The sequence below is a fragment of the Plasmodium cynomolgi genome, chromosome 8 (assembly GCF_000321355.1).
Source record: "Plasmodium cynomolgi strain B DNA, chromosome 8, whole genome shotgun sequence".
NCBI lineage: Eukaryota > Apicomplexa > Aconoidasida > Haemosporida > Plasmodiidae > Plasmodium > Plasmodium cynomolgi.
Genome location: NC_020401.1, coordinates 1,164,317 through 1,189,494, shown reverse-complemented (window position 1 = coordinate 1,189,494; position 25,178 = coordinate 1,164,317). Strand labels below are relative to the sequence as shown.

The window sequence follows — 25,178 nt, the reverse complement described above, 5'->3', positions numbered from 1 at the left end:
TTATTACACTATTGTTCATTTTATTTTAACATTAATATATATATTAAGTAATAAGGGTATTATTAATGTGGTAGAAATAACATTTATTAAAGTCTTTTTTAATTATAACTTCATTAACAGAATGAAATGAAGTTTACCGTAGATTGATATCTATGTCATAAACGTATCAAATGAAAAATATATGCAAAAGATTAGATATTTCAAAAAAATTATGATTAATTTTTTTCACTGTGAAAATTTTAATGTGTAAAAACCACAAGCTTCAGTTAATTGGATATTAACCATATGTTGTCAATAGATTATCAATGTTTTAATACACTTTTTTAAAAAGGAAAATAAGCATAATTGACAATATTATGCATTAGATCACCCCTCTTATAATATAAAGCCCCTTTTTGTTGCCGTTTTAATATTACATACACGCTTACCCAGTGGGCGTTATTATTCTGGGTCAAGAATTACTTTATTATTATACATGAAATGTTCACACACTTTTGCAGAGAAGGCGTATATGACTTTACTTAATTAAAGAGAAATATTTCTTAAAAAGTTTCTACAAATAAAGTGCTTATATCTGCTCTATGAAATTAATCTTAATGTTCTTTTTATGCTTAGAAAAATGTAGACATGTCTTTTAGTGCCAAGTTTTATTAATGAGTCTTTATATGTCCATATGAAATATTATAATATTACAATACATGTCTTTTCTTTCTCATAATGTCCTATTAACTGAGAATTTGTGAAATTTAGAATTGTTGCAGTATTCAAACAGAAGAGATTCAACGAGAAAGAGAACACATTGACACATTCTTTGTTTGGGGGCATAGTAAGAATGGTATAATTTTTCATGTACTTCCTATTGCTATTGCTTTGAAGCTGTTCATTGCATGTTTTATGAAATAAATGTTCTCATCTATAACCTTTTTTAATTCAGTAAATAAAAAAGGGAAATAATAAAACATTAAAATGGGAAAAATAAACTAAAATGCATGATACAACATACGATATTTTCAGCGTGTATTACGAAAGGATTTTCCTCACAGTGTATATGCAAAAGATGTAAGAGCGTTGATTTCTCGCAGAAATGAAATACTTAATTTTTTTGAACTCCTAACAAAAATTCGTTAAGTAAAACTGAAATATTTATAGTGGACATATGTAGTGCTTTTTCGTGTAAAAATGTGAAGAACAAGTAGAAAATATATGAAATGATCTTTTATTCAGAATAGTCCATTTACATACCTTCTTTTTTTTTTACCTTTCTTTTCCGTCTTTTCGTATAATGTTTCACAACATTATTTTATGTGGCATTCACGTAAGTAATATGCTTCAGGTTTCATTTCAAGATAACACGGCTTTTTTAATGCTTTGATAAATATAAAATTTATTAAAAAGCTCTTGCGAAATAACTATCATAGTTGTAGGAACAATAAACATGTACCTGATGTTGCCACTGCACTTATAAAAGTGTTTTAGTGATAATTCGTAAACCTTAATGGTACTCTTCATTCAACATTTAAAAATGTGAATGTCCTCACATGTTTGATGCATTATTGTTATGTTCCCTAATTTTAGTAAACAATAATACTAAGGCAAATATTGAAAATATAAAGGTCCTCGTTATGTTGGAAAGAAAAATGGTAATTACCCTTTTTTAAAGAACCATTTTTGTATTCTTCTAAAGACCTTGTAGCAGGTAAGTTCTGTTCCGTGAAAAGTATAAAACGGAATAAAAACACTTTTAAGGTTTTTAATACATGTGTTATAAATGCGCAGAAAAGTTTGTTATGTGCTTTTAACGTTTGTCCTTTATTAGATAATAGTAAGAATAGACACCCTGTAAGTTTTTCCTCTTTTAGAAAATAAGCATTTTGGAAAATAAGAAGTGAAGAAATTTATCATGTATACAAAAATATTACATATTTTACAGCATTAAAATAACAAGTTTCCAATGAAAAATGCACATAAAGATGTATATAATATAATAAACAAAAAGTGCTACTTTTATGGAAGAATGCTATTACACAAATGAGACGTCTATATTTCTTTTCTAGCACTTGTGCCTACATATATATTTTGTGTCATTTCAAAGATAGTAAGGGGTTCTATAAAGCAGGTCAAATTAGATTAAAGAATCAATTTAAAATATTTCCCTCCTGCCCCAACATGTGTCTAACACAAGGCAAATAGCTTAATTGTTATTTAGATAAAAAAGCTGATTTACACCAACAGGAATAAACATAAATGAAAACAGAAGAAAAATCTTGTATAATCCATTTAAAGAAGCACATAACTTTACTGCTACAATTATCAAAAGACAACACGCTCATGCAACCTTTCTGAGATTTCATTATGTCGACGTTTTTACGGTTCTTTTTCTTTGCGTTTAATGTCAAAAAGCTTTCATCTATATGAACAATTTCTATAGTATAACACCTATCTAGTTTGTTTAACGTATCGCTTTTTTAAAAGAATTATTAAATAAACACCATACACATTTTGCGCAGTTCAAATATTGGAAATGTGGCATGGTAAAAGGGGAATTCCACATGTCTACAGGCAATTTATAACGCTCATTATATGTTATGGCATAAAGTGTAATATTTTTGTTTATGTCTACTATGCTGCGTGTAGTCATCTCCTCTTTAAGAACGAGACATTTTTAATAATTATCTTTTTTATACTGTTCATTTATAATTTTATTTTCCCGTTATTTATTTGCATACAGATTTCACCCAGCAGAAAACGAAAGGGAAATTTTCACAAGAATGCATTTGAATCTTCATGTTTAATAGTACATCTCATCGAAACAGTAATGATTGTTATTTAACAAGAAAAAGGACTTGAATAAATAAAACAAAAAAAATTATAAATGTATTAAGGTTAATAAGACTTTAGTGCGTTTATGCAGCAATATCCTTTCTTTTAAGTTGTAATACAGCAAATTACGAATACTAAAGAGGAAACATATGTTCCTAATTTTGAGAAATAATGGTTTCTATAAACGTAGACATCATTCTTTTTTTTATTAAAACATGGAAAATTTTACATTACGATATTTCTTATTCTTGCGATAAATTATTTATTTATACCTCCTGCATTTATAGCAAACTTTTTAAAATTATTCTATGCACTCAGTCTATGGAGTTCCATAAGTTATCACTGTCGTCTATTATTAATAACACCTTTATATTATAGTACTTATATGCATGCATAGATGAATGTGAGTCCTACAAATTAATAATTTTTTTTGCTAAAAATGAAGAAGCCAGACAGAACAAAGCAAAACATGAAAAATTTAGCACTTTTAAAGAAAAAAAAAAGGTTTTGTATACTCTGAAACGCGATAATAACACGATTACAAATAATTTTGACGTTTTTTTGGATGATTTAATTGAATGCTTGAAAGGGAGTAACAGAACAATTGTGTACCCAAGTTGGCGAGAACAATTGCGCCTTTATTTTTACTTTTCGGGTGCCAATTTAACACCTTCATTTTATTATCCGTACATATTACCTTACAGTGCGCCAGAGCAAATTTTGAATTGTAATTCTAAGACATAAGCAGAAAGACATAGAAGACAGAACATTTAAATGTACATTTAAAAAATATGTATTTGACAATGTAAGCGTGATGAGCAATTTCAATATGTTACATATGCTAATGTATGTCTTACACTTCTTTTGATGCCCTTTTCCATACTCCATATATATATAGTTACACTAACTCTTTCTAAAGACCAAGAATAACATAGCTGCATTAAAAATAAATGTGCATTATATGAACATTGTCTAACAATTGAATTTTTACCCTTTTACCCCTTTATAGAAAAATGCTCTCTTAATTTAGTAGTGTCATAAAATAGAATATGCACTTTTTAGTAAGTGACAGAACAAGAAAATACAAAATAAGGAAAAAGAAGAAAAATCGTTTTTTCTTTTAACATCCAGTTTTTCATATTGTGAAATATTAATAATTAAAGAATACAAGGAAGTACATTTGTTTTATTTGCTTTGTCTAACTTCGTCCATATAACGTTTTATATTCATATTAATATTTTTTGCTTGTGTAAAGTAAATTTGTTTTAATTTTAAGCATGTGTTTTTAAACTGAAAGTACATTTTTTTTTTTTTTTGGTGCACACGGCAAAAATGAATAGATTTATTCTGTAGTATGGAAAACAAAATGAAATACTTCAGTGCACCATCTCAAATCTTTTTTTAAAAGTTTAAAAAAAAGAAAAAAAATTGGAATTATACATTAACAAAATATATTTTTTTGTCAAAAATATTTTACACAATTAAAAAGAATTTTAATTTATAAAAAAAAAAAATGTAAAAATTGTTATATTACGAGAAAATTATTTGACAATTTTTTTAGTATCTTACTTTTCATTTGCGTTTTTTCTTGGTTATTTAAAACTATAGTATGTAACATTTGAAAAATGAAATTTACGGAGTAAGGGCGCAAGAAAAAATAAAAAATGGTAAAATGTTTTAGCACTTTAGTTTAAAGGACAAAAAAAAAAAAAAGAAAATTAATCAAATGGTAAGAATGTTTCCTATTGCTATTTAAGAATTGTGCAAAAATATGAGTATTAAAAAAAAAAAAGGTAAAACATAAAATTTCTGAACATCGGGACAATTTGACAAGTGAACTCTTTTGTGTAATTTGTTTAAATGTAGCACCACTTGCTCAATTTCACTATGCATTGTCTATTGAAAAATGCATTAAACTTCGATAAGTTTAAGAACATCAAAATTGACTTAGTTAACAAGGTAAAAGCCTCTGACACGACAGATTCTCATGAAGAAAATGAAGTATTCAACCTTTTAAAAGATAAAGAATTTTTCTCTGAAGGGTTACAGCTCAGTAGACATAACAATTTGGAATGCACATCTTCAGTGAAAAATAAATTGAAACATATTAATAACTTAAAACGGCATTTAAATGATATAACGAACTTAAGACAACTTGAAAAATGTAGGTTATATAAAGAGACAGGTAGAGTTAAAACAGTTCGCAGTAGAACCGTAGGAGTTTCTTCATTTTTAAAAAATGGGCATGGTGACGGTTGCGACGATAAGAGCGTGGAAATGTTCAATAGCAATGTTCCGCTCTATGGAGAAATCAAAACATTGTATAAAGATGTGTTTTGTAAAACGGTGTCCAGGAGGATCCAGAAGAAGGGATTAATAAGAAAAACATTTTTTAAAACGTTCATGTTTAAGTTCATTTCTGAGTTAAACAGTAATAGTGACAGGAAGCATATAGACATAACTAAATTTGAGCTGACAAACGGAAAATTAATTGCGTATCTTCACTGTTATAAAAAATGCTCCCCTGAAAAGGTGCACCATGATAGAAATGTGCAGATTTATTTAAAAAAGAAAATTTATTATAAATCTATCATTACAAAAAAACGTGTTAGTTCTGTAAAAAGAAATAAACAAATGCGAACGTGCTTAAGGAGAGAAAAGCCCGAACGGTATTGCGATGATAGGAACCAAGTTAAAAGCGGCTCCAACGAAATGCATAATGCACCAGAAAAAATATATACAAACCGCGAGAAAGATCGAAAGAAAGAATTTAACAATTGCTGTGCGTATAACTGTGAAGAATCGCTCTTTTTGGTGAAACCATTTGAGACGAAGCAGCTTCCTAACAAAAATGCTGCTAATTCTGTAATGGCAAAATGGAATTGTTTACAGTCATCTGCAGACAAAAAGGTAAGAGTTAATTTGTACAAGTGTCGCAAAAGGTGCTTCTCAATGAAGTAGACACCTGTTGAGAATAGAAATACATTCGTAAAAATAAAAACGAATGCGCTTTTCTTCTTGTTAAAAATTTGCATATATATATGTGCGTGTGCTTGCTTGCAGAAATTTGGGTAAACACTTAGCTTCACACCGGCAATTTTACCTTTCGCAGGAATTTCACAAGAACACAGGGAGAAATGCTCACATAGAGTTTGTGAGCAGGTGCGGAGCGGCAAGCACGGAAGAAACGGTCAACACTTTAATCGAAGGGGGATACAGAAAGAATTCAAAAATTTACACCTTCAGTAACCTTGGAAATGGAGAAATGAAAGATATGAAGAAGACTAAGGAAGTGTTCGAAATTCACAATTCGGAAATTGTACATAAAAATTCATCAAATCAGAAAAACATAAATTTGAGTGAACTTCGTAGAGTGAGCAGCAATGACCAACAGAATAATAAAAAGGAATTTAAAAGAATCAGGGACCCCCGTCTTCATTTTCTCAGCAATAATGTTAACTTTTACGAAACAGTGATTAATGAAGAGAAATGTAAAGCAGAAAATATAAAAAGGGGCGATAACCTTTGCGATCAAAATATAATGCAAAATGGAGAAATGAACGAAATAAAGCAGAAAATCAAAACAGCGCTAGTCAGCTTGAATAATATAAGAAAGAACAATTATAAGTTAAAATTTTGTCTTGAAAAAGAAATTATAGATAACACCATTCACCAAAATGAGTTAAAAAGAAGTTTAGGTTCCGTTTTTAGTGAAAATAGTGCACATAACAAAAGTGCGCACGTGGGTCGAAATTCCCTCGACGGGAGAAGTAAAAATATAGACAAACGCAGAAATAGTAGATACGATGGTGACAACCATCAGGGGCAAAAGGCTAAAACGCAAAGAGAGGAAAATGCACAAAACGGTTTCTGCAATAATGTTAGGAGCATAGGAGAAAAAATCACATTGGAGAAAAAAGGTGCCAATGGTTGCAGTAGTGTGAGTTGTGAAAAAAATAAAAACGAACGTCTTCACTCAACTGAAGAAGGTGTCAAATCAACGCGCGCCGTTATAAAAAGCGATCAAAATGAAGGCAAAACCAAATTAGTCAGTAAAACGGAGGCCAAAAGGAACCACTTTAACGAATCGAGGGGCACTCAACTGGTTCAAAAGCGTCACACAAATGGAAAAAAGGAGGAAAATTTACCAAAAAGCGGCATAAAACTGAGCAATCGTACATTTACATTAAATGGAGAAACACCAAATAGACATATCTGCAGTGGTAAAAGTCTGAAGGATGAAGAAAAGAGTGGCATTTTAAATAACACCCCAAAAGTGCATAGTTGGAAAATGGCCGTTCAGGCAAAAAATGACGGATTAAAAAATAACGAAAAGGAAAAGATTCGTGGAATTGACGAAAGGGCACGTAGTAGCTTTTTAGGTCACCTAAAAAGCAAAGTTGAAAAGGTAGAGGCGAAAGAAATGGACAGAAAAAATGAATACATCAAAGTTGGAGGTAAACATAAAAACTTAAGCGGGGTGAACAAATCGACAAAGCAATTTAAAGAAAATAATAGCTACGCGAACAGAAACAAAAGTAAGGAAACAATTAAAAATATTGAAGCAAATAATTTGAATAGCCCCTTGGATGATGACAAAAAAACGCATAACATAGTTGCTAATTCGAGGGATTGTACGAAAAAATTTACAGCTTCACAAGAAATCCTTTGTGATGAAGCAAATAGGGAAAGGAAACAATTTGACCTAAGTAACGTAAGAAACATAAAAAAAATAATAACCTGCGGAATATATGTAAACAAAGAGGTGGACCGAATAAATAAAAGAAACAAAATTGCAATAAGCATAATTGAGAACTATTTAGAAAGCACAAATAGGACATGTTCATTTTTTTCCAAGCAAAAGGAAAAAAAGGCGTATCTTCAGAAAAATTCTATACCTGGAAGGGAATATGACAAAAAAGAGGCCAAAGTTTTCCCCGGGTTGTATGACCATTACGCATTTCTACTACTTAACGTTAAAAATTACAAAGCTATGTGATGTAAGAAAGACCGCAGTCGTCTTAACCATTAAAACTTTTTTTTTCGTTACGCTGCTATGTTTTAGTTATTTTTTCATGAAATGATAAAATTAAAATTATGACTTTTTTTTTTTTTTTCGTTAAAGAACAGGGAAGGTGATTCCTCCCGCTTGTTTGCTTTTCATTTCCTTTTTTTTTTGAGTAATAATTAACTACCTCACTTTTTGTGTCATTTGTTAGCAGTTATAAAATATGTGTACTTGTGCATTTGCACCATTTGGAAAACTCGTTTTATTTAAGTAGCTGAAAAGAATGCATAATGGCGTTATAATATGTTTGATCTTATGTAGCCATTTCAATGGAACAGGTAAACTTGGATAACACGTTCTGTGTGATCCACTAAAAGAGTAAGCATTCGAATTAATTCTACCACGTTGTAAAGGGTGATAAATGCTTAAACAACAAATTACAGATTCATGTGCGGGAAAAATCGAGCTCGTTTTTCTTCAAACACTGGGAAAAGGGGAACGCACTTAAAAACGACCCTCCCAGCAATTGATAGCTTCCTTTTTTAATCTGCATTTGTGCAAAAATAGCAGACAACCGTTTTGAAAAGAAAGAAAATTACCCCCAATAGGCGCATACTTGTGTGTAATTTCGGCCGTTTAAACAAACACTAATCGTCATGCATTTTTTGACTTTTTCTCCCCGATGGCGCAGAACGGGCAGTGTTTATAAAGGCACATTGTTACTTTTGTACAATGTTACTTTTTAAAATTATATATATGTTTTTCCCCACAAAAAAAACGGGAAATTACGACAATACCGTTTATGATAATAGCGTTTATTATAATGGCGTGAAGCCTTATGCGCAGATAAGAAAAAAACGTCACTGTCTACACTTCCTACGTGCGTATAACCTATCAGGATGAAAATGAAAAGGTACAATTTGATGCAAAATACGTTCCAGGAGTAACCACGAAAATGGCGTACTTTTTTTATGTGTAAGAAAAAAAAAAACAAAAAAATAAAAAGCACATATTTGCGCACTCCACATTTTACTGTGTGCCTGCATGATCATTTTGATATGTATTTTATTCTGTTTTTACTCTTTATGAAGAAAGCAAAACTTTTTTTTTTTTTTTCCATCATGTATGTGACTGTACATTTTTGCAATACAGTAAGTACATGTTTGACGAATGTGTACATTTCTGAATAAAATTATTTGAAAATGGCAAAAAGGGTAAATTAAAATGTTATATAGACATCCCTTTCAACTTTATAATTACAATGTACACACTTTGCATTTTTCGGCAAAAAATTAACTCACGCGTATCCTTGTTTTTACATTTACGTCAGAATAATTTCGCTCGGAAAAAAAAATCAACTGCAAAAATGTTGACGCGTGGGAATTAAGTCCTTCGCGTGTGGGACTTCAAAAGATTGTCCACGCGTGCCTGCGCAGGGGGGGGTGCATACATACATACTTACATACGTACACATATACACATGTATGCATTTTTGTGCGTATTTTTGCATATATGCACATACGCGTGCGCGAGCACCCTCGTCGCGTTTGCCAAGCGAACAAATCAGGAGAAAGCAAATTTACCTCGCGAATGATGAACGCATTTTTAGTGCGCAAACGCGTTGGACGTCACCTACCACGCAGAGCTTTCACCCTCCCCCCCCAGTATTGATAATATAAAGCAGAAAGCTTAATCCGCTCTCAAATAAAAATACATACATGGTCACCCATGCATGCATGTGGGGACCCCACTTGAAACGGCATACAAAATAGCACTGTGACAAAATGAACACCAATTCGATCTTCGAAAATCTGAGCGACTTCTCAAATTGGTACGTGGACAAAATTCACAGGAGCAAAGAGGACGACGACGCCAATATAGCCTTCTTGTGCAATAGGAAGGAAGCAGTTCTACGTAATAGAAGGGTGAACATTGATAATTTACTCATAAACAGTGAGTACAATTTCGTAGCGCAGTTAGACGTAGTTAATAAGCACATCGCTGTGGAACCCTACACACCAGACGTTTCACATCATGTGAGGGGAACTAAAAGGAATGACAAAAGGGTTGGTGGTGCAGATGCGGACCCAAGCCGGCAAAGGGTGCGGTCAAAAATGGCCTCCAAAGTGCTGCCCCCAGTGGGGCAAGCGGCAAGGAAAAAGGCCGAGCAAAATGGTAGGCAAAGGGTTAAGCAAGGGGTTAAACAAAGGATCGGGCAAACAATGCGAAGCAACTCAGCACAAGAGGTGGGTCGGGGGATACGACAAAACACACCTCAAGCAGTAGGTCGAGGGACACAACAAAACACACCTCAAGCAGTAGGTCGAGGGACACGACAAAATACACCTCAAGCGGTAGGTCGAGGGACACGACAAAATACACCTCAGGCGGTAGGTAGAGGGACACGACAAAACACACCTCAAGCGGTAGGTAGAGGGACACGACAAAACACACCCCAAACGGTAGGACAAAAGAATAGACATGGAGAGGAACCCGGGGAAATTCATACAAACGAACGAGACCAAAACGTGCGCGAAGAAAAGCATCTCAGCAGCCCCACCTCTTCCTCGGACTGGTATGACAAAAACATGTACAGCAATTATTATCTACTGAACAAAAGTTGCGCATACTTAAAGTCCAAATGTGTTAAGGATACAGTTTTAGATCCATATAGAATGGAGGAGGAACGGACCAATGGAAACCACCAGGCTAATCTTCGTTATGAAAATGATGAGAAAGATGGTCACACGTGTGTTCAGAGTTATCCTTATGATAACGCAAAAGTGCGTAAAAAAAGGACGTTCCATTTCAAAATTGATAAGGAAAAAGCTTCTGATTTGGGAACATGTAATGGTAATATAAGCTCGGACATATTACTATATAATAGCGAATATGATGATGGTAAGTACCAGGATAAAATAGAGACATATGATTTTTTAAAAGAATGTGAGTATGAAAATGGCACCAATTCTGCGGACCGAACAAAATATGACGATGATGGATCATCTCTCGAGATGCTACACATTCTTGAGAAGGAAAAAGACACCAACATTTCGGATATACAAAATTTCTCCGTGCGCACACATTCATACAGACACAGTGGAGAAACGTATGCGGAGCAAAAAAAACCATCATCGAGTAACATGTCTAAATTGATGAAAATAAAATTTTTAATAAATAAAAAAAAAAATTCATCCAACAGAAAAAATGGAAGTTCTCCATTTTCTGATTATAAAAATAACAACACATTTGTAAAATTCCTCATGGCTGAAATAAAAATAGAAACAAAGCTATACAAGTTAATTTTATTTCTGTTCCTTTTGATACTATTGTCACTCTTTAAGGATATGTCTAATTACATAGTTATTACAAGAAAGTGCTACAACATATATGAAAATCCAATAAAATCGATTAAAAGAATATTAAAATGTGTAATTTGGGCTTTAAAAATTGGACATAAATTCAGTTCTCCATTTATTCTGTATATGTTATCATTTTTTGGTGTAATAATTTTCCGCATTTTGTTACTTCTCAACATTCCTATCTTCCTTTTGTTACTTTATTGTAAATTTTTTCTGAAAAATGAGGAGCCCACTGTTAAGCTGTACCTCCTTTTTGTTGTCAACATGTACAAATATATTGTTTTCCATTTTGTTCACATTTTAAAGAATTATTCCAATCACATTTGTTTCCGTGATTTTTTGTCCGTCATTTATGTATCTTTTCATTTCATTTTTGTTTCCCTCTATCGAATTGTGCACAGAATTTACGCTCATAAAGTTCGCTAAGTTTTTTCGTTCAAAATGGGGAGTGATCGAACATCTTAAGTGGGGGGGAGTGCGTGTCAATATGCACAGCGCTAATAATATCGCATATAAGCTTCACTACAGACATGATAAATGAAACTTAGCAGGGGTAGTCGTACCCATCAGGCGAGTATTTCCTCCTTAAAAATGGCTACGAAAAATAAGGGCAGGGTCACTACCCCATCTATTAGCTCGCACGTCCATTTGCGCCTTTCTATTTCCCCCCCCCTGGGCTGCATATGGCACGCCCGAAAACGCACACCACGCGCGAAAAAATATGTCTCCCCAAAAAATGTTATAGAGTGAACCACCCCACGGAGGTTCCTGCGATCTGTGTAAAAGAGCTGCGGTGGGGTTAAGCTTTTTTTTTTTATGGCACAATTTTATTGCACCCTTTTGCGCATCCTAACGTGGTATCATCGATGGGCGTTACTCACTAAAACGGAACAGAATCGACGATTTTTAGCTGCACAGCATATTCCACATGCCGTTCTTCGCTTAACTTTGCGAATTTTTAAACCCGCTTAACGAAAAAGAGGAGGCAAAAATGTGCGAAGAAAAAAGGGGAAGTTCGTCCTTGCAGTTATACCCACATGGATATCCACACATGTGCATGTAAGCATTTGTGTTATAAACGTGGGACCACATCTCGAATTGGCACAAAGCACATGAAAATTTCTTACAAGGAGGTTCCAAGTTTTGGAAAAACGCCCCCACCCTTAGCGTTCACGTTCAGTAGTGCATATTTGAGCGACTTTAGAAAATTCCAGAGAAAGATCTTAACATGGATACTCGAGCGAATATTGTAAACTCGATGATACTCTCATTAAGGCGGTGCACGAACAGGAATAAGTGTAATTTTATACCCACCCCACCCCCTCATTTCTTTTGGCTCTCGTTCATTCACGTTCATTCGCGTCCATGTGTGCACATATATGAATATGTAAACATATGTGTGCATGTGTACCCCCACATGTACACACCTACCGGTGAGTACCAATTAATTGCCAACCTCCACCCCCCTAACACTTCCCCTCCACTTGCAGATGTGCTTCTGTTAAACGAGCTCCTTTCCCTCTTTCCAATGCACGCTGAAAAGAGCCTAAAATTGTGCCTAAAGTCTAAAATTAAAAAGTACACCCTGATAAAGGAGAAGCGTCCTGCGAAGGATTATTCGTTGTATCCCAGTCAGTTCAGGGGAAATAGCAAAAACTGGCGGTGGACAAGTCATGACGCATGCTTAAGTGATTGCACCGATGTTGTTAGAGCACAGAAAAGGAAGGGAGCTCTAGGCGAACGTGTACTTGCTCACTTTAAGAAAACGAAAAAGAAAAAGAAAAAAACGCGTTTGCATTTCTTTGTAGTCTGTGGAAATAACCAGAAATATCTCGTGTTCCAAAATTTCTGCTCATGTTTTTATTTTAAGGAAAAAGTTTTGTGCAACGATACGGACGTAATGTGTAAGCACATTTTGTCCGTCCTCCTGGCGGAGAGCTTCAAAAATTACGTGAACATTTTCCTAGATTCGAGTTTGTTTTTTGAATGGTTCATGAAGAAGCTACGTACTTGATTGGAGCCCCAAGTTTGGTCAAAGGTGAACCGTTTGTAGGCAGCGTTACACAGCATGCGACGCATACATACCACGCGCGGAACCCATTTGCACACGCATACTTTTGTGCATGCTTTTATACATGCTTATGTGTGTTCCCCCGGAGGGAGGGAGGTCTGGCCTGCCGATTACTCCCACCAAGCAAAAGGAGAGAAGGGGTGCCCCTGAGATGGCGCCTTCAGCTGAGCTGCACTCCTCCCCCTTTAATCATTTTATCCTTTTTTGTAACTTTTTTTAATTAACGATAAGAAAAAAAAAAAAGGAAACAAGTTTCGGGAAATAATAGTAATTATAATAATAGTAATAATAACAGGGTTCAGGATTTATATCAAAAATAACTACAAATGTGGTGTAAGTGGTAAAGGAATAAAACAAAATGAAATGAAAAATTGGCATGTAGGTATCTGCGTGCGAGCGCATGATCGCGCATAAGTGCGTACTAAAGTGTGGATAAATACTCCCTGCGGCGCCTTTTCCCATCTGGCATGCACATTTGGGGGGCCCAAGGGGGATGAAAATAAATAAACCCACATTTACGGAAAAATCGCCTCCCCCTTACAGAGAAAAAAAGTGCAAAGGGGTACATATGTATACACATATATATATATATATATATAAGCAGAAAAAATCGTCGGGGCGATGTGCGAATGCGTGGCACTCCTCGCTTGGGACACACCTCACGCGTGACTCCCTTTGGACAAGCGTCACCTTTTCCGTAAAAAAAAATTCCCACTTGAGGGCTATTCGCACGCTGCAATTTGGCTACTTGTGGGTGTTTTCATTTAACTTTCGCTATGTTTCGCTTTTCGCCTACCTCATCACGCTTTGCGTCTACCTCGTCACGTTTTGCGTCTACTTCGTCACGTTTTGCGTCTACCTCGTCACGTTTTGCGTCTACCTCATCACGCTTTCCATCTACCTCGTCACGCTTTACTTCGCCTAGCTTCTCTTCTCCGCAGTGCTTCCCCCGGCCGCTAAACCTACTTGTGCGAGTGACCGAAATTCTTCCCTCTTGGGGGATAGACGTGCGAGCCGTCAATACGATTGCACATATGCTCCTCCAGGTCCTTCCGCAAGTGGTTTCTAACACTGTCGTCTGGCACCGTCGTGTACCAAACTTCTATTCTTACGTACCCATGACGCGTGGTGCTTAATTTATCCACTAGCCTAATCCCTGTTATTAAATTGTAATGCTTTAAAGTGCACCCAATAATAGCTAACACAAGGTTATTCCAAAATTCGTCTATCTGACTGTATGGAAAATCTCTGGGTACAAATTTATATTCAAAATGACCACCTTCAGAATTAGCTGGGTCTTCCCACATGGGTTGAATATTGTCTCGAAAAATCATGAGAGCATCTATGATGCGAAGAGTCCCATCTTCCGATAATCTCGTCATACTTTTCTGTGCAAGTAGGTCACTTGGCTGTGGTAATCTGTTCCATAGTTGCCAGAATTTCTGTACACTATTAAATTTAGCCAATGGCCTTGTGTAATCCTTATAGTTATTACTCTGTTTAATTTTGTTGTCTGACACTTGTTCCCATATGACCCAACTGTACTGTAGTAGCAGTGGGTTCGCCAGGTCTATCTTTGTTGCTTCTAGCTTTTCACACAGGTCAATTGCGTCCTTATTGCTTCTATTAAAAGTTAGGTATTTCATTTTGCTAGCAGGGTGTCTGTGGGTTGGTGAGTTATTCTGTCACAGCTGTTTGCCTATAACGATTTGCTTCAGAACTGTTTTCCAAGCGTATATGTTTATGCGCGTGGGTGGATATTTCCTCTTGCCAGCGCGAAAAACGGTATTTTCTGTTTTGTTTTCCCAGTCTGCTCTATGCAGTTATTTCTTTCCCTTTAGAGAAACCCACAGATGAGGGGGGCGGCGGCTCAGAAAATATGTCGTTTGAAAAAATTGATTTTTCACCCTTTACGCAAACGGCACGCAAAAAAAAAAAAAATAAAGGTACCCGTCAGGGGCTATATGTACAGACGTACGCCGATTTATGCATATGCGTAGTATACGTCCCTTTTTTTCCTCTAAGCATAAGTTGAGAAGCCGTTCGCAAAGGTACAATTTTATGTATACATATACATTTGCGCATACACGCTTTGCAAACGTCCGATCGTGCAAAACGAAAATCCCGTTTATTCACATGCTACTATACAGAATGATACGAAGTCCTTTATGTTAGCCGTTTTTTTTAAAGCCTTTGGCCTTCAAGCCAACAAAATGAGGAAAAAAAACGTTAAAACGTGAAAAAAGAGCCTCTAATGCATTGATAAACATCGCAAAGTGGAAGTGAAGAAAAAAAGAAAAGTGATAGCTCCGTGGGTAACATAAATGTATGCAAATTGTATGCAAATATATGCAAATATATACAAATACATTAATAAATATATATATAATTTTTTTTTAATTTATTTTTTTTCTTTTTTCGCTGCTGTGCGTCCAAAGCGAAAAAGAAAAGCCACATCCCCGCATACGAAAAAAATTGAAGAAATGTATATCCGCGTGACGCCTGTCAGCTCATTTTTTTTTTTTTTTTTACCATTTTTTCTGGGTATGCTTGTAATAAAGCTCTACCCATTTTTTTGAAAAAAAACGCAACAAAAAATAGGCAGACTTAATTGGAAATGCCCCCAAATTTATCTTACTACTTCGAAAAAATATACCGCGTGGCATCCGTACTGCATGAACATCCCACATGTAATGTTTACTTAGGAACGAACAAGGTGTTATAAATTATTTTAGTTAACCCGTTTTGCATGCATAATAAATGAGGGGTTTTCCAGGGTTCACAGTTCACTCTTCATATATATAGTTCAGAGCTTTTTCATTCTTGCAGAAGATCAAAATTTATAGGCATAACATGCGTCCTATCTCTCTACATTATACGGAGAATTAAAGAAGGGATATACCTCCCAAATTGGCTATCGAATTGGTTCGAATTGTAGAAAATAAAAGATAAATGGATGGCGTTTCGATGGGCAGGAAAATTTCTTTTCTTACCCATTTTCATTTTTGGCATGACAGGAACGTATACTTTTATATTTACGGTACCGCGCAGAGATTCGCGAACACAGCGGTTATTTGTTTTTTTTTTTGCTTGAGCGTTTGTTTGTACACCCGTCTGTCATTTTGTTCGTCCATTTTGCCTATCATTTTGTTCGTCCATTTTGCCTATCATTTTGTTCGTCCATTTTGTCTGTCATTTTGTTCGTCCATTTTGCCTGTCAGTTTGCCTGTCAGTTTGCCTGTTCATTCGTTTGCTCACCATTTTACCGCTCCCGCTTAAACACGCTTAATTGAAGTATGGACTCGTGCAACCACTTTTAGACCTCGTATTTTTGCATGCATATAATTCATTCTTGCCCACGTAAAAGGAACCTCAAAGGGAAAGAAACGTTCGTGATAATGAAAAATAAACGCGCCCTTTAATGACCATGCAGGGAAAATTAGGGAAAATAAGTCTAAAACGTCACATTCGAAAGTTTGAACAGATGTTTTAACTTTTACTTATGTTGTGCATTAAATTTGAGGGGAGCTTTTCAGGTTCCTAAAATTGGAAGTTTAATTTTTTGTTATAAGGGTGTCTTTATTTAAACTAATATATGTTCACATTTTTTACCGCCCAATTCAGAGACGTTTTAAACGCCCACTTGAATCACTTATAAGAGCTAGAAAATTGTAGCTGCATACATTTTTGCCTGAACGTGAGGAAAGAAAAAAAATTTTAATTTTCCAGACGGGTTCACAACAGAGGCGCAGAGAAATGGACATGCATATGCATGCCCTCATTTCAGGGATTTTTTACTTATTTTAAAACCGTTTTTGGCAAATATTTATCATTTTAACAGTAGCGTTTCTTTCTCGTTTAATAACACAACTAGGTTTTTCTTTGCTATATATGCGATTACGTAAGGTTACTCAGTATTCGACGATCACCCTTTTTTTTATTAGTTTCTATTTCCACCAGATTGTGTTCTTTGCTTTATCATAAAAGGGTTTATAAAATTAGGGAAATTTTCTCTTAAAATGGATGTCGATTAGCTGTCTTTTTTTTTTTTTAAAAGTGATTTTAAAAATTAAGATGGAAAACGCAACAATGAACGAATTAGCGGAAAAGTGGGTAACACGCTCAATAGGAGCTTCTGTGCTGAGAGGGTGGACATGTAAGTACGTTTTTTACTTCTCGAAAATGGCTACCACAGTAAACTTTAAAAATATGTGACTGCCCATAATGTGGGATTGGTTGCAAGCTTGTGTATACCCCAAAGGAGTTTTCAAGAACGTTTCGAAGATAGCACCGCAAGCAGATGTCTGAACAAATGACTCTATAAATATGTACATATATGTGCACATATACATATGGACAAATTAAGCCTTTTATTTATTTGGCTGGATGCCGCATCCAACACGATTGTTCGGCTGCTTAGTCATTTTTATTACGAAGAAAAGAATATAGCTTTTTTTTTTTTTTTCTTTTCTCTCTAATCTGTGAAGCAGGGCAACAAGCAAACCAATTTGAAAAAACATAATGTTAAAAGGTTCAAGAAAAAAAAAAAAAGAAATGAAGATGAAACATTAATAGTTAGCTGAACTATCCAAAATGACTTTTATGTTAATAAACTTAGCAAAATATTATGTACAGCCAAATATAAAAAGTGTGCGTGTCTTCATTTTTTTTTTTTTTTTTTGTTCAGGCAAAAATGTAGGCAGAATAGCTATCCAAGGAATATACACCCACAAAACACGAACAGCTACGAATGTAGAAAAGGTCTGTTCTTTTTAATTTAATAATCGTAATTGCAGTTATGCTCATATTTATAAACCAAAATTGGAGATTGGGAAAAAGACAAGGGACAACTCACAGCTTTTTAGCTGTATGGTTAGCTAGCTATTTGAAAAAAAAAAAAAACAACATTACGACAACTTCGATTTAAAAATAAACTTTTACGGATGTCGTTATTATTGTTTTCATTTTATTTATTAATTTGTTTATTTACATTTTCATTTACATATTTTTTTCTGTAAAAGTTTATAAATTGTACAATTTTTAACTTTTTATTTCTCCATCATTACAAGTTTCTTATTCCTAATTTAACAGTGCATGTTCTTCGTTTTTTTTTTTTGTTCTGCTCGTATTTTTCATCTCCAATTTTCCTTCGTTCACCTTTTTTTTTTCGTTCTTCTCGTATTTTTCATCTCCCATTTTGTTTCGTTCACCTTTTTTTGTTTGACCCCATTTCCCACGTGTGTCTTTTTACGCCTTTCGCCCTTTCAAGACCACACCACGGACTTTCACACACCCACTTCTTCCAACGGAGCTTTAAATATCCATTTTTTCTGAATTTGTTTCTCAACCTGAAATATCTTTCATTCTTCATGTTTTCCTAGTTCTTCTTCATTTGCATGATACATTTTTTCAAGATTAATTTCGCTTCCCCTTTTTAAGCGTAAATGCAAAAAAGTACTTCACATTTAACCTTTAAAAAAAACAAGTGAAGGGCAAATGAACAAGTCTTTTCTGTTAATAGCTTCCTACTTCTTCCTTGTTGTTCATCTTGGCACGGTGATAACACAACGTAGCCAAGATGAATCTTCTCACCAGTACGTCCACTTGGCAGGGAATGGCCACAGCATAAAAAAGGCCACCCTCGATAATGACATACCTGAGGGGGAAATATTAACAAAAAAACAGTCTTTTCTTCAAAATAACACTTTAGCAGCAGGATCACCACCGCCACCATGCGTGGGTAACGACTGCTTTTGTCAGAATTTTTACGACTTGACTTTAATTATCGACGAATCTGCAAGCATAGGAATTCAAAATTGGGGAAAGCATGTCATCCCATTTACAGATAAAATTATAAAGGACTTACATATTAGCAAAAATGAAGTCCACGTAGGAATCTTGTTGTTTTCCAACTTCATCAGAGACTACGTTACCTTTGATAAAGACGAAAGCTATAAGAAGGATGAGCTTTTGAAAAAAGTGGATGAGCTAAAAAAAAAATATGGTGCTGGAGGTGGAACCAAGATTGTCTCAGCTTTGGATTACGCATTGGAGAAGTACACTCACCATAAGAAAGGGAGACCCAATGCCCCCAAAGTAACCATACTTTTTACTGACGGAAACGACACCTCCCCAGGCAGCTCTACTAGGCTCCTTGATATGGGATTAACGTACAGAAAACAAAACGTAAAATTGTTAGTTCTTGGTGTTGCAGCAGCAAAAGACGTTAATTTAAGAGAAATAGCTGGCTGTGGAGAAAAAAATGCCCCTTGTCCAAATGCCATGAAGGCAGAATGGGAGACTATAAATGATATAACGAAAAAGTTAACGAACAAAATATGTCACACGGAGGAGGAAGATGAGGATATCATCACTGCTACTACCCCCCCACAGCAAAATACCTGCCAAGGAGATGACTGTTTCTGTGAAGACTACTACGACTTAACTTTAATCTTAGATGAATCCGGAAGTATTACCCTGAATAAGTGGAAAATTGACGTTGTCCCCTTTGCAGAAAAGGTAGTAAGTAATTTAAACATAAGCAAAGATAAAATACACGTAGGCATTATGCGTTTTGCCGTTAAGGTAAAAGAAGATGTTAGTTACGGACAGGAGACGAGATATGACAAAAATGCCTTAATAAATGTAGTTACAGGATTGAGAGACAAGTATGGAGCCGGACAAGGAACCCGCCTTGTGGATGCCTTAAAACACGCGCTTACAAATTTCACGAGACATCCAAACAACAGGCCCAACGCACCTAAAGTGACAATTTTATTCACGGATGGAAATGAAAATTACAGAGGATCCAATGACGTACGCGATATAGGATTGAAATATAGGAAGGAAAACGTGAGGCTCATTGTGGTAGGGGTTTACAAAGCTACCATAAAGAGTCTAAAAATGTTGGCTGGCTGCAATGAGAATGAGAACTGCCCGCAGGTCATCAAGTGCGATTGGGACCAGTTGACCAGCATAACGGAGGTGATCACGGATAAGATATGCGACATAGATGCGGGGGGAAATCTCCCTGGTTTGACAGACGGTTCGCAGAATCCAGGCGGTGCAGAGAAACCGGGCAGTTCGGAGAAGCCAGACGGTACGGAAAAACCGGGCAGTTCGGAGAAGCCAGACGGTACGGAAAAACCGGGCAGCTCGGAGAAGCCAGACGGTACGGAAAAACCGGGCTCCGGAGGCCCCTCCGAACCAGAGCAGCAGCACCCCCCCTGCGCAGACTGGGACGACTGCTACTGCAAACACTTCTACGACTTAACCCTAGTTTTGGACGAATCGGCAAGTATAGGCAATTTCAGATGGAGCCACGAAGTCGTTCCGTTTGCGACAGAAATTGTAAAATCATTACACGTGGGCTACGACGCAGTGCACGTAGGCCTCTTTCTCTTTGCTGACTCAAGAAGAGACATTGTGAGATTTTCCGACGCAACCAGATATGACAAATCGTTCCTGTTGCAAAAGATAGAGAGCTTAAAAGGGGATTACAGAAACGGGAAGAAAACCTACATTGTGCAAGCCCTGGTATATGCATTAATGAGTTATACAAAAAGCTCAAGTAGAGTGAATGCCCCCAAGGTAACGATGATCTTTACAGATGGCAATGACTCCAGCGAGTCAGATGAGAGATTATACAAAACTGGCTTGTTGTATAGGCGAGAAAAGGTGAAGCTACTAGTGTTGGGCGTTTCTATGGCTGATGAGAACAGGCTAAGGCTACTAGTGGGCTGCATGCGAAGTGCAAACTGTCCATTTGTGATTAAGGCCGAGTGGGGACAATTGCCCAGTATGTCGAACGAATTCGTGAGGAGGATATGTAGCTCGGGTCCTGTAATACCTCCCGAGGTTGGAAACAGCCCACCACCACCACCACCTGAGGTGGTTAACCCAACGGACCCAGAACCAGTTGTTCCCCCATGTCAGGGAGATGAGTGCCTTTGTCAAAGCATGTACGATTTGACTTTAATTCTGGACGAATCAGGCAGCATAGGAAACTCGAATTGGAAAAAGCAAGTGTACCCCTTCGTGGAAAAAATCGTAAACAATTTAGAAGTTTCGGAGAGCAAGGTCCATGTCGGGATTATGCTATTCGCTAAAAAGATGCGAGATTTTGTGAAGTTTTCCGAGAAGGAGAGTTATGAGAAGGACAGTTTAATGAGGAAAGTCCCCGAGTTGAAAGGTACATATAAGGCTGGGACACACACTTACATAGTGGAGTCTCTAGAGTATGGCCTACAGCATTATACAAAGGGGCCAAACAGCAGGGCAGATATGCCCAAGGTGACCATCTTGTTTACAGACGGGAATGAAAGCAAGTCTGGAGATGAAATTTTGTCCAACGTGAGTTCCCTGTACAAGAAAGAGAACGTGAAACTGTTGGTGGTTGGTGTTGGCGCTGCAAGCATGCCTAAGTTGAGACTACTGGGGGGATGTCACAAGACGGAGGGAGATTGCCCCTTCGCTATAAAGACGGAGTGGAACAGTCTCAAAGATATATCACAGGGGATGGTAGACAAGATATGCAACACAGATACGGAGATAATCCCACCACCACCATCCTCAGGAGGGGCCGAAGTGACGCCTCCATCATGCACCGGTGAGGAATGCTTCTGTAAAGACTACTACGACTTGACATTTATAGGGGCCCCGTCCACAAATAACAATAGCAGAAGGAAGAATGAACTTATGGAATATGTTACGAGAATTGTTAATTCGTTTAACGTAGGTGAGAAGAACGTGCATGTCTCTCTTTCTCTGCACTTGGGCGCGAAGATGGTGAACACTGACTTTGGCAATGCGGTGGCGAGGGACAAGAAGGAACTACTGAGTGCGTTAGAAGTCATGTCGGCGGAGTATGTGAACTTGGGCAGAAAAACGAACATTGCGGAGGCTTTAACAGTGGGGTTAAAGCAGTCTTTTTCGACTGGGCATAGGGAAGACGCCCCCAAGATAGCGGTGCTACTGACAGATAGTAACAATGATGAGTCTGAGCAGGGGATGCTGCAAAGCGTGTCCAAGCAGTACGCAGATAAGAAGGTTAAACTGTTGGTGGTGGGCATAGGGAAGCTACCCGAGGAGTTGCTATTCATCACGGCGGGATGTGCCTTAAGCAGTAGTGGAGGTGATCATCGTAAGGATCAGATTTGCCCCAATGTCTTCATCTCTTCTAGATTTTCATACATAAACAGCGTGGAAAAATTTTTAAGCGGAAACATATGTGATAATGGCGCAGGTGGTGGTGCAGCTGTTGTGCCTCCTCCTTCTTCTTCGCTACCCCCCCCAAATGTCCCATGCCAAAATGACGAATCGTGTGCAGAATGTGACGACGACGTATGCAATAATGACCCGACCTGTAAAAAAGTTTTCGACATAGCAATCGTGGTAGATCAATCGAGTAGCATCACGAATGATCAGTGGAAGAAATACGTGAGGCCTTTCTCGATTAACGTCATTAAGTCGAATTACTTGGCCAAAAATAGGACTCATGTGACTATGGTGAAGATGGGAAGGACAGCAAAGGTTCTATGGGAATTAGGAAGGAAGGTTAGCTACTTTGGCGGGCTGAACGGAATGAACCATGTTAGCAGCCCGAACAACCTGAACCCCAAATGATTAAGAAGGTGAACAGGTTGGTCAAATCATCATCGTGTAGGAAAGACATTGCCAGTAATTTGAAACACATACGCGAAAAGGTATTCAGCAAAAATACGTCTTCTAATACCCCTAACGGAAGGAAGAAGCTCATCATTATGTTAGTGGAGGGAAAGTCTGATGCCGATTTGAATGAGCTACGAAGAGAAGTAGCGCTACTCAAAGTGAACAACATTGACCTGTTTGTTTATGCCATAGATAATATCGATGATAAGGAGTACAGAATACTTGGGGATTGTGAACACACCTCATCCGGGGTTTGTAAAAACGCCGTGAAGGTAAAATGGGACAAGTTACTATCATCTGAGGAGATACATAGCAGATATATATGCAACCAGTACCCTGCAGATGCTGAATGTGCCGAATGGGGTGATTGGAGCCCATGTCCAGACAACACCTCCTCCACATGTAACAACTTGGCCGTTAGTAAAAGGGAGAGAAAGGGACCACCATATACATTAAAGGATGAGGAGTATGTAGACGACGGTCGTCACCTTCATGGAAGCTCGTGCACAGATTTGAACTCCATTGAGTATAGAGCCTGCCCCCCTACGGCGGAGTGCAACGATGCGTGCGGCGATTTTGGCGAGTGGAGCCAGTGTAATGCGACTTGCGGGGATGGAATAAGGACGAGGCATCGCGCTGGAGCAGGGGGCGCATCAGCCGATGGCATCCCACTGGCAGTCGCTTTCAAAGATAACCAAGCCGATTCGTGCCAGCTTTTCAACGCGACAGAGGTCGAATCGTGCAATGTCCAGGATTGTGATTCTTCCGAAATATGCGAGGAAGTCGGGGAGTGGGGCGATTGGTCTCCATGTTCCAAGGCGTGTGGATACTCCACGAAAAGGAGAACCTTCGTCATTCTGCCGGAAGACATAAACGAGTATGCACACTGCTCGACATTCGAAAAGTCCGAAACGGAGATATGCTCGGTTCCTGCGTGTGAAGATGAGAAGTGCTTCGAGTGGGAGGAGTGGACCGAGTGGTCGGCGACGTGCGGGCCCCGGAAGAGGGTGCAGAGAGCCCGCCAGAACCCAGACAGCCAGACGCACGAGTGCGAAGTTTTCTATGAGAACAAAGTTGAGCATGATGACGGATCTAACGGCGTCCCTTGTACAGACAACCCCTGCGGCAGCTGGTCGGAATGGTCCGAGTGCGACCGCACGTGCAACGTCGGAATGAGGATGAGGCGGTTTATTTCGAACGTGACTGGTTTTGTAGGAGATGATGTGGGTTTATGTTTAGAATATCACAACGAGATAGAGACGGAGCCATGTCTGGACCTGCCGCCTTGCGATGCAGGAGAGTGCAACGACTGGGAGACATGGGTTGGTTGCGGCGACGAGGAGCACGCGGCATCGCAGCCAGCAACGTCGTCGCGGGCAGCCGACGCATGGGCATGGGGAGGCTCCACATCTTGCCATGCCGCGCCGAGGAGAAGAATCCTCACGAGAAAATTAGAGCTGTTGCAAAACAAAAAAGCTAGCACGTCGAATTTTTGCAGCGACTACAAATTATTCAGAGAAGAAGAGTGCCCAGTGTTGGGCGGTGCCACCCCGTGCAACGACGCGCTGTGTAACGAGTGGGAAGATTGGGGAGAGTGTTCCACGACGTGCGGCCCGGAATCATTTAGAGTTAGAAGGCGAAAAGAGCCCCTGGAGCTGATTCCCCCATCGGAGGATATAGACGGAAAGATGGGGTTGACCTGTGAGCAGCAGAATATAAGAATAGAGGAGCGCGAGGCCTGCAGCGTGCCAGCGTGCGCGCTGCCATCGGGAGGAGCCGATAGTGGAAGCGGCAGTGGAAGCGGTAGTAGTGGAAGTGGAGAAGGCATGGGGACCGGGGAGAAGGTGTCGCTGGCCGCAGGCATCCTCGGACTCGCGGCCCTGGGTGTGGGTGGGCTGATATACGGCTACAAGACCCTGAATGGAGGGGAGACCCCGCACAGCTCCAACATGGAATTCGAAAACGTGGAAGCCGAGGGAGCAGTGGCGGAGAAGTCCAATGAAGACTTTGAAGTGATTGACGCCAACGACCCCATGTGGAACTGAGGGGATGTGGAAGCAGTGTGAGGGGAGCACGGGAGCAGTACACACAGAAAGAAGCACGTTCACGAACAAACACGCACACAAGCATACAAACGAACACACACGTGTCGCACCTTTCCACTTTGATGGCAGCACATTTGGCGAGCAAATATGGACGAAATGGAGTTACGCGCAAGTTTTGCCCCCACCCCGCTGCGCCATTTTTT

At 38.0% G+C, this 25,178-nt stretch overlaps 5 protein-coding genes across 5 annotated transcripts; 4 read left to right on the top strand and 1 right to left on the bottom strand.

Moving 5' to 3' along the window:
- Window positions 1-4,707: 4,707 nt before the first annotated feature.
- On the top strand, window positions 4,708-7,819 carry PCYB_083500 (hypothetical protein; the record flags this gene model as incomplete). Its single annotated transcript, XM_004222088.1, has 2 exons — window positions 4,708-5,730; window positions 5,933-7,819. The coding sequence occupies 2 exons, from the start codon at window positions 4,708-4,710 to the stop codon at window positions 7,817-7,819; spliced, it is 2,910 nt and encodes a 969-aa protein (XP_004222136.1).
- A 1,793-nt stretch (window positions 7,820-9,612) lies between these two features.
- Window positions 9,613-11,616, top strand: PCYB_083490 (hypothetical protein; the record flags this gene model as incomplete). Its single annotated transcript, XM_004222087.1, has 2 exons — window positions 9,613-9,742; window positions 10,367-11,616. The coding sequence occupies 2 exons, from the start codon at window positions 9,613-9,615 to the stop codon at window positions 11,614-11,616; spliced, it is 1,380 nt and encodes a 459-aa protein (XP_004222135.1).
- Window positions 11,617-12,418: 802 nt separating this feature from the next.
- Window positions 12,419-13,204, top strand: PCYB_083480 (hypothetical protein; the record flags this gene model as incomplete). Its single annotated transcript, XM_004222086.1, has 3 exons — window positions 12,419-12,488; window positions 12,681-12,821; window positions 12,999-13,204. The coding sequence occupies 3 exons, from the start codon at window positions 12,419-12,421 to the stop codon at window positions 13,202-13,204; spliced, it is 417 nt and encodes a 138-aa protein (XP_004222134.1).
- Window positions 13,205-14,229: 1,025 nt separating this feature from the next.
- Window positions 14,230-14,907, bottom strand: PCYB_083470 (translation initiation factor E4; the record flags this gene model as incomplete). Its single annotated transcript, XM_004222085.1, has 1 exon — window positions 14,230-14,907. A coding segment is annotated over one exon (678 nt), but the record flags the coding sequence as incomplete, so codon positions are not given.
- A 3,850-nt stretch (window positions 14,908-18,757) lies between these two features.
- Window positions 18,758-22,852, top strand: PCYB_083460 (CTRP adhesive protein; the record flags this gene model as incomplete). Its single annotated transcript, XM_004222084.1, has 1 exon — window positions 18,758-22,852. A coding segment is annotated over one exon (4,095 nt), but the record flags the coding sequence as incomplete, so codon positions are not given.
- Between the last annotated feature and the right edge of the window lie 2,326 nt (window positions 22,853-25,178).